We start from the raw sequence: 9,640 nt of genomic DNA, 5'->3' as shown, positions 1-9,640 counted from the left end.
GTAAAATCCTTAAAATAGTGCCCGGGCTTTCTGTGAACATTCAATGTAACTCATTTTATTTTCTCTTCAGTGCATCTTTTTCCAATTATGAGTCAAAATTTACTAATACCAGGCCTGCAACTGAGAACGGATGTGTACATTAAAACTGTTAAAGGGACCTGTAGTTGGGAAGGAATTACTACGTAAAATCTCCTATAAACTGTCTGCAGGTTGTTTTTTCCCAACCTTCACCTCTGCCTCCCAAAAAGCAAATTATAGAAAGATGGGCTTTAGACTACTACCCACTGGGATTGTTAACTCAAACAAAAACATCTGCCACAACCTTTCTACCTACCATGGGTTATCTGGGGTAAAAGATTTTGAAAATTAATACACTTGCAATTCCAGCCAAATAAATTGACTTCCTTGATACTTGATGTACCAATAATAAACAAAGGCATAAAATGCTTTTTAAAACTTTATTTCAACATAACTATACTTACAGAAATACACTCATATTGGTTATTAGAACGCAATTTAACTTATCCTACACAATTTGGACCAAAAAACTTGGTACATGGTTTGCTTTAAAAAAGAAAGAAAAAGCATTTGCAATCTGGTTTATTTTTCCATCTATTACAAATGTATATAAAAGATCCACCATCAAATGCTGCTAAAGCAAACAGCATGAACCTTGAGAAATTAAACTTTGGTTTGTCTCTGAAAAATAACACGTATTGCACTGTAAAAGTTTATAAAATTGGTGCAACAAAACATTGTTGTAATGTTTCAATGCCAGTTCACAAAGTTCGATAACTAATGGATGTTGATGAGGGTGGGGAGAGCCTATGTGTACGTGTGAAAATATAAAAGCAATCCAATCTAGTTAATATTGCATGTAGATCACAAGTTTACTCAAATCAAGATTCAGATAATTTCTTAAATCTGAATTAACACTACCAGTCCAGTTCATCTGCTGAGGTCAACAAGGAAACTGCACAGTAGCTGTTTTTCTGATTTGTGCAAAAAAGAAAATGAAGTTTCTTCCCCCAGGTTTTCAGTCTAGAACTGAAACTACAGGAAAGGTATTCCTTCCACTGTCAACATTCATGGGGTGATAGGCGATGACTCAAGCTTAAATCTGAATTAGCACTCAGATGAGAAATAGTTCCCAAAGTTAAAGACCACATGACTTTAGAAGTGACTCTAGAGGGAATCTAAAGTCATGACAAAGATAAAATGGCCCTTCTTGGGAGATCAGAGTAAAACACCCAGCCATAGTCATAAGAAACCTTAACAAAAAATGCAGCCCTTTGTGAATGACACCTCAATTTAACTTTAAAAAAGAAAAAAAGGCAGCCCCATAGAAGCAGCTCTGAAAAGAGGAAGAAAATATAACTTAAAATACCTTGAAAACCAATGTGAATATAGGTTCAGAAGATAGTTAAAAGATATATTTTTATAAGACTACCAAGGACTAGGCTTATATTCTAATATTTCAACTTTTGCTCTAGTACTAAACATCAATCTACAAATAACATGTTCACTTTTCATTCCTTTATCAAAAGGGAAAATTCTAGCTTCAATCCTATCCAGTGGAGGGTATACTGAGAAAATAAAAAGATTCAAACAGTTCCATGCAAATATCACATTTTTCAAATGGAAGAACTCCCAACTAGACCAGAAGTTCTTATTACTAATGCACTTTTCATTGAAACAATTTTTAATAAGAACAAATACATGGCATTAAGGTTCAGAACCTAATATAGGCCTGACAATCAAGTCCTTGTTTTCTGGAAGAAAGGCCTCAAGTTCATTCAATTTCCAGTAACAATGTTTTCACAGATCATTTTCATAATAAGGAGTTTTAATTTCCTTCACATTTTTGTTTTTGGCATTCTAGTCTTAAAATCTAGACAAGAAAATTAGTCCAATTCCCCAGAAGTCAGATTTTTTTCTTTTGAAGTATCAAAAGAATCCACAAAACCTCTTCCCAAAACTGATTCCCAATCTGTAATTTGTACTTAACATGAATCTTTTCATGTATACTGTAAAAGGTAACTTATATAAAATGTACCCATGAATATTAAAAAATAGTTGTTAGATTTAACTAGCCTTATAATTTAAGTTTTAAAACATAAATATTTGCAGCTTAATCTTCCATTGACAATGATTGTCGGAGCTTAGAATTCAACATCATTTACAAATCCCCAACGTGCACACAAAACACACACCAGTAACACAACTTACTCCTCATGTCTTGAGAGAATCTTCCGCTTCTTTAAATCTTTGGCCTCCCAGTCAATTCCAAGTTCAAATGTCTTTTAACTTGGACTTCTCAGAATTTTAACAAGTTTTCCACCCATACTTCAATACTTTTCCTAATCTTTCCTGTTGCATTGCCAAACTCTGAAACCTGCTTCAGAGGTCATCAGACAGAAGAAAATCAATGAAATATAAAGTGGTTATTTCAGAATAGAACATGGGAGAACTGGAATTGTTCAGGGTTCCCTATGGGGATCATACTTTATTGGACTACAATGAATAACTGCTGTCAACAAGAAAAATCCTTTACTGGATTCTTTCATATTCTTTGGTGACTGGCCAAAGAACCTACCAACAAAGTTTGGAAGTACATACTCTTCCATACAAAGTGCCCCACAGGAACACGAGAATAGCTGCAGCTCATTTGAGTCCTCGCCTGTAGAAAAAGGCAGTCACAGGAACAGCTAGGACACCCACTAGTTGGTGGAGATCCCTGAGAAAGTGTGATTTTTTAAATCTGGACTGAATTTAACTTTCACCAGCCTTTTTCACTGTATTCACAGGAAGTAGCAGCTGGTCTACCAGCACTCATACTACCTTTCTCATCATAGGTTTTCTGTAAAATCGCTATGGCTTTGGAATCTCACAAACTGATATTCTGTATAACTTGAAGGAGTAAATTATGCCTCCTAATTCCAGATTTGCAGTTTCCAAATAAAAATTACAGTTCTTTATTCAGCGGAGTAGACATAAAAACACCAACCATCTATGAAAGAGGTTTCCCTCTAAAATACGATTTAACACTGTACATTTAGGAAGTAGATGTACTAAGACAGGCCAAAAGTTTACTTATGGTTGGTATTTGAGATAAAAATCCATTCAGAAAAAAAAAAATCCATTCAGTATAGACCTAGTGGCTTATTTATTGTAAAGTTCAAACTGAGAGCTATGAATTCATTATACGCATTTAAAATAAATAACTTATGAAATGCAGATTCTGGCATAGATATGAATATCAAAATCAATGAATTTAACCTGCATGTTTCATTTGCTCAGAAATTTGCACACATTAATATTCTGCAAAAACGACAATTGCAGCAAAGGAAAAAAGAAAACTGCCCTTTTGCAAACAAGATTAAAAGCATCCCTCCAAAGAGGAAAAAATAAAATGCAAATATATGTATAAAGTGTTACTGTTCAACAAAAATGCTAGTTCTAGAAAAAAATGTAACTGCATAGATTAAAAAACAATGTGCAACATCTTAAGCTATTAAAGCACCAAATAAAAAAACACACCAAAATCAATGTTTTTATGACAATTAACATATACACAAATAAGAAATATGTATTGATCAAAACTCAGGAAGTAAATACCTGGGCTGATACACTGTCCATTGTTGGCAGAACTTCTCTTCAATTTAAATGTCTCTTTTCATTTCTAAAACAATTTTAAAGTGCTAACTTTATATAAAGCAGGCAAATTCTTCAAGTAATTTGCTATTTAAGTATGCCAATTTTTACAGAGCTAAACAAGGAACTAAGAATAAACTAAAGTGAAACAGGAGTAGACATGGGGAAAAAACTCAATAGTTATAGTTGAACAAATCGACAGAATGCTCTAATACCACCTTGGCCCTCTTGGTTCAATTAAAAGCAAAAGCTAATAGATTTAGCTGGTTTATTACACTAACTCCCTTGGATTTGCTAAAATTTGTACATCATTAGGTACACGGATTCCTAAGGAAAAGAATGCCACTTAAAAATCAAGATTGGATACTAATTAAAGCAATTTTTAAAAAACAAAAGGCTGTCTACTACTACAAATGAATACAAAATGTCACAGACCTTACAAACTAAGAACTGAAGCCTTGCCCAAAGTTTATTTACTCCTGCCCTTGAGCTGCCTCTTCAAGGAAGTATACATTAACCAAATGGCGATTGAGGTGTTTGCTGTAATCTTTTTCCTTTCTAAAAGAACGATCACAGAAGATACAAACAAAATCTCCCTCGGCCACTTTGACTGCCAAGGCTTCCTTTCCATTTTTTCTACTAGTCTCTTGTGGAACTGGTCGAGCCCCATTCAATCCAGAGTCATCACTATCCTCTGACATGTTGTCACTTAGGTCACTTCCATCATGACTGTGGATGCCTTCGTCTTCATCCATTTCCTGAGACTCATTTACTGCCACGGTGACAGGAGGTGATGCCACAGTAGCTGTGGACACTGCTTCACATTTTTCTAGCGGTAGAGGAAGAAGTGGTGGTGAAGCTGGTTCTTCAACCGCCGAGTCTCTGCCGGGGGGATTCTCTGTTTTCTTCTCATCAGCGTCCATCTTCATTTCACAAAGCATAGCGTCAGCCTGACGTTTACCATCTGAAGTTTCACCCTCTGGCATATTCAAGTTTTGTTCAGAGGATGAAATACTGGCAGATGCCTTGGTAACAGCAGCAAGACCAGCTAGACTCTTATCTGCCTCTTCTGCTTCCACTTTTTGAAGAGGAGCTTCTTTATGTCCTTCCCCTGCAGGGACTAATTTTTGGTCTTCTGACTCTTCCTCTTTTAAGTCTTCCTTTGGCAGAGGTGGTGATGGTGGTAAGAGATCCTGTGCACCGGCACTTTCCTTTAGAACCTGCCTGTCTTTAACAGGCACTAAGCCAACTTCAATAAGGACTTGCTCCTTCTGCGCCATTTCACTCTGCATGTTGGTCTTTTCCTTGCCATTATCTTTGTGAGGAGACCTTTTGGGGATCGGCTCCACGGGAGGAGGAGGCTCCGCATGAACAGGCCCCTTCTGAACAACCTCGACCTCAGCATGCCCCCCGGGGGGAAGAGGTGGAGGAGGGGATGGGGGGGGAGGGGGAGGAGGAGGCGGCCGCTCCATCTGAACAACCTCGACCTCAGCATGCCGCTCGGGGGCAAGGGGAGGAGGAGGAGATGGGGGGGCGGCGGGAGGAGGCTCCGTCTGAACAGGCCCCCCCTCAGCAGACTCCATGGGAGGAGGAGGCTCTATCTGAGTGGGCCTCCTCTGAGCAGGCTTGCCGCTTTTTTTACATGATTTACTTCTCAGAGTTTTCTTCTTTACACTGTTTTTCATGCAACTACTTTGCTTTTTATTCTCCTCTAGTTTGCTGTCACCCTTCGGCACTTCCTGACTATTTCTGGATTTGCTTTCTGCCTTCTTTTTCTTTTTTGTCACAGGTTCCTCATCATTCACACGTTCTTGTAAGGAACGGGCTTCAGCTTCTGTCTTCCTTTTGCTTTTCTTGCTTTTACAGCTTTTTTCTGCATTATTTCCTGGGTGCACATCCATCTCTTTAGCTTCCAGTGCCGATTTGCGAGTTCTCGTAGTCACTTGGCTTGAGGCATTACTACAAGGCTTTTTCTCTTTTGAAACATTATCTTTTTTCTCCACTTTTACAGACCTCTCGTTTTTCTTCCCAGTCACATCCCCCTTCATTTTTGTCTGCTCTGTTTCTGTTTTCTCATTGGTGATTTTGTTATCAGGCAAGTCGGCCTCTCGCTTTTTGGTTTTCTTTAGCTTCACTTTTGAGACATCCATGGTCTTATTAGGACAAGTAGGATGCTTAGATTTGAAATGATACTGCAGATTACACTTCTTGGAAGCTGCGTACTCGCATACAGGGCAGTTGAACTGCCGTGGATTAACATGTAGCTCCACGTGTTTTTTGAAGTTACTTCTATCTGCTGTTTTGTAGTCACAGTGTGGGCAGTTAAGAGGTTTAGGCCCATTGTGAACCTGTCTTGCGTGACGGGTTACTTCATGTTGATTAGAGGCCACATAACTGCACTGGTCACACTTAAATGGCTTCTCACCTGAAGGTAAACAAAAGATGTTGCAGAAGGCATACATTAAGAAATGAATTCAAGATTTACTCAAGCATACTTAAAAGGAATTGGATATATATTGAAAAACAAAAAAAACTGACAGAAACTATTTCTTGAAGACTTTATCATGCAACTCATATTTACCATATTTATTTGTATATCTTTTCTCTATCCCTTGACATAGATTCTCATATCAAATGGAGGAATAATTATCTCAGTTAATCATCATCTTCTAAAAAGTTCATCAAATACAGATTCATCAAGAAGTACACAACAGGACTTCCCTACCATTCCAGTGGTTAAGACTCTGCGCTCCCAATGCAGGGGGCACGGGTTCGATCCCTGGTCGGGGAAGATCCTGCATGCTGAGTGGCGTGGCCACAAAAAAAAAAAAAAAAGAAGTACACAACAATTACTGGCAAAGTGACTTGCGCTCTTGATGTTAATTTGGGGACAAGGGCACTAAAAAAGAAGGTAATTTTAAAGTTTTCATGTTTAGATAAAACAAATGTATAATGGAGTAGAACATAAAACTCCCATACATTTCAGATAAACCTTGAGACTTCAAAAGAAATATTATACACTATAGGCTACACTCCCAGACCTTCCATGTGAAAGTTTTAAAACAATTCTTGGCCTCAGGGAACAAAAGGCTTTTTCTTTAAATTTAACCCTTTTGTCCATCGTGGCAAGAGCTGAGTCAAGTTTCACTCAGCAAACTTTTCCACTGCCAGAGTTGCTATTCCACAGCAAAAATAAAACAAGTGAGAAATCTTTTCTTGATTTTCTCTCACCTTCTTCTAAAGAATGGGCAAAGAAACTAGGTAAACGAAAAGGGGCATACAAATATATATGGTATATAAAATAAGCACAAAAAGTCATAATCACAGATACATACAAGACCAGAAGCCCACCCCCAACCCCCAAATTAAAGGCATTAAGATTAACTCATTCTACCTGAATACATACCCATCTAGATCACACTCTAGCAAATATTACCAAATGGTATCCATACCCCACTGGTCCAATGGAATGCATAGCAGAAAAATGGAAATTGACATTTATGAAAATTCATCTCTCAAACATTCTCAAATTCACATCAAATCTTATTTAATGTTTTCATAAAGCAAAACTACTCAGACATGAAGTAAAACCATATAGATGGTAAGCTTTACATGATTAAAAAATGTCTGATGATAGAATACTCGATCACAAAAACAAAAACTTAACCACGTATGTCAGATTGTAAACGTAGCTAACTGGACAACTCTTCTCCACATGAGTCCACTAATAGATTCATAAATGGAGGTTTCTAACAACATGCTGCATTAGTCTACACCTGGCCCTATCTTGTCCTCTCCATTGAATGACTTCAAAGGAGACAAACATTTACTTAACATATATAGACACAGAATGGGGAAAAGATATGTGACATAACAGTTAGGAATTTATTCTACAGTAAGAATACCTGGGGGGATCAAATATGGGCTCTGCAAATTACTGTGAAGTCTTGAGCAAGGTACTGAAAACTCTGTAAGGCTCAATTTCCTCATCTGTAAAATATTCTTAAGTGTTGTGAACTATAAATAATCTAATCCACATAGAGCTCTTAGCAAAGGATAGATAGCCAAGCAGTCAATACACATTACCTGTAATGCATCACTTTTGGAATGGCTGGTAAGTTTTAGAATGGGTAAACAAAAGAGAAGATTTCACGTGTTTATCCTGCCTTACCATATAAACCCTACCTCTCAGTAAACAAAGAGCTGATGAATGGAGCTGATCTCTTTAGGAAAGTATTTGTGCTCATAAAGTAATTAAAATGAAAATGGTCATTTTTAAGTCCTAATGAATGAGGGTATTTACACAGCCAGCATCAAGCAAGGTGCAAACCTCCATCTGTGAAATGGTCAGGGAATGGGAGTTCGTAGGACTCTCTTTAAACAGGGATGGCATCATTTAGTTGCTTCATTCACCCTACCCACATTTTTGCTTTGTTGCCGTTAACCTTTCTTGTATTGAAAGATCTATTCATCAAGTTTAGTTTATTAATACCTAGCTGAATGAAAATTCTTTTGCCCTGAACCAACAGTAATATTTACCTGTTTTTGATCTTTATAAATGTGTCAGATGTCTATTTTATTCTTCCTAAATTAATTTACAGAGATAAGGGAAATTCAAAAAGGGAGTTTTACAAGCTTTACACATTCTTATCAAGAAGAGCCCAGAAAGAGTAACAAGGGAACTTTTAATTAAAGAGTAATAGGGGGATATTACTCAGCAATAAACACAAAGTTCTGATAATGCAGCATGGAATGAATCTCAAAAATACTTTACAGAAGGATGTTACATTTAAGTCAGAGTATCAGTTGAGGGGAGACTATGGGAGTATTGACTAGAAAGGGTAAGGAGGGAACTTTTCTGAAGGTGGTAAAACATTTCATGTCTTCACCTAGATGGTAGTCAAACAAGAGAAAACATACATAAGGTCACTGACCTGTATACCTAACATGTGTGCATTTTCATGTGTATTAATTAAACCTTAATACTATTTTTTAAATTATTCTAAAATTCACAAAAAGACCCTCAAATCATAACATGTTTCAAATACTTGGTGAAAGGAAAATAATTTTTGCTGAAAAAAATATTTTTCCATCTTAAAGAGTAGTTGATGGAGGTGGAACTTGGCAAGTTGTTAGTTTCCTTTAACAAACATCCATTATACTCATAATGGGAAAATAATCAAAATGAACTCCTATGCTGGCAGGACGGGAGAACTATCCAGTGTGATATCTACAAAAACATCATAAACTGGATGTATTTCCTCCAGGATGAAATGGTAGCATATCCACTCAGAATAGGAAATGGAGAGCTGTGGATTATGTCAGTATCTCTAGACTACCCAAGTGAGGATACTTGAAAACCATTAGTTACAAACACCAATAAAACGCAGAATAACACCAGATTAGGTTAGTGTGTCTGTATATTTCACCAAACCAATACTCTGATCCCTTCTTACTTTAGCCTCAGAAGACTTACCCTAATGGAAGTGCTCCAAGGAAATAACCAATGTGGTTTTGCTTTATAAACCAATTTGTCATTTTAGCTAAAATGTACCAACTCAGCAGAGCCTAGTCTCTTCCAGAAATAAGAGACTGAGCATACACTTCTCTTCCCTAAAATACATTCACATGAACAAGGAAGTGAATGCACAAGATGATCTATAAAGATCAGACTCAAGACCACAGAGAAAGCATCCAAGATATTCACTCCATGCAACCCAGTCAGAAAGACTACCTACCCAATTTGACCACACTTAGCCTCACTTAATTTGCAAGTGTTATCAGCAACTTCTAAGAGAAGTACTAAAACATAGGATCGGCTCGAAATAATTCAGCACACTTATACACAAAACAAACTAACCATGTTTGTTTCCTGTTTGTGACTCACAAATTATTGGCATACAATAAAAGACAATGGCTCTGCTCTCTCCATACTCTGTGCTATGCTGTAGTTTCTTGAGCCATTTTCTGAGCCATAATATTCTTT

At 37.1% G+C, this 9,640-nt stretch overlaps 1 protein-coding gene across 10 annotated transcripts in view; it reads right to left on the bottom strand.

Moving 5' to 3' along the window:
• Window positions 1–451: 451 nt before the first annotated feature.
• The window catches only part of LOC115865665 (RE1-silencing transcription factor-like), a 284,605-nt gene continuing 275,416 nt past the window's right edge, over window positions 452–9,640 (bottom strand). For all 10 annotated transcript variants that reach the window (XM_060299400.1, XM_060299401.1, XM_060299403.1 and 7 more), the window contains one exon: window positions 452–6,079. In XM_060299400.1, coding sequence (XP_060155383.1) covers window positions 4,128–6,079 — 1,952 coding nt within the window. In that variant the 3' untranslated portion in view covers window positions 452–4,127. The remainder of the gene's footprint in view (window positions 6,080–9,640) is intronic.

This window comes from Globicephala melas, chromosome 5, assembly GCF_963455315.2.
Source record: "Globicephala melas chromosome 5, mGloMel1.2, whole genome shotgun sequence".
NCBI lineage: Eukaryota > Metazoa > Chordata > Mammalia > Artiodactyla > Delphinidae > Globicephala > Globicephala melas.
This window is presented reverse-complemented; position numbering and strand designations above follow the sequence as displayed.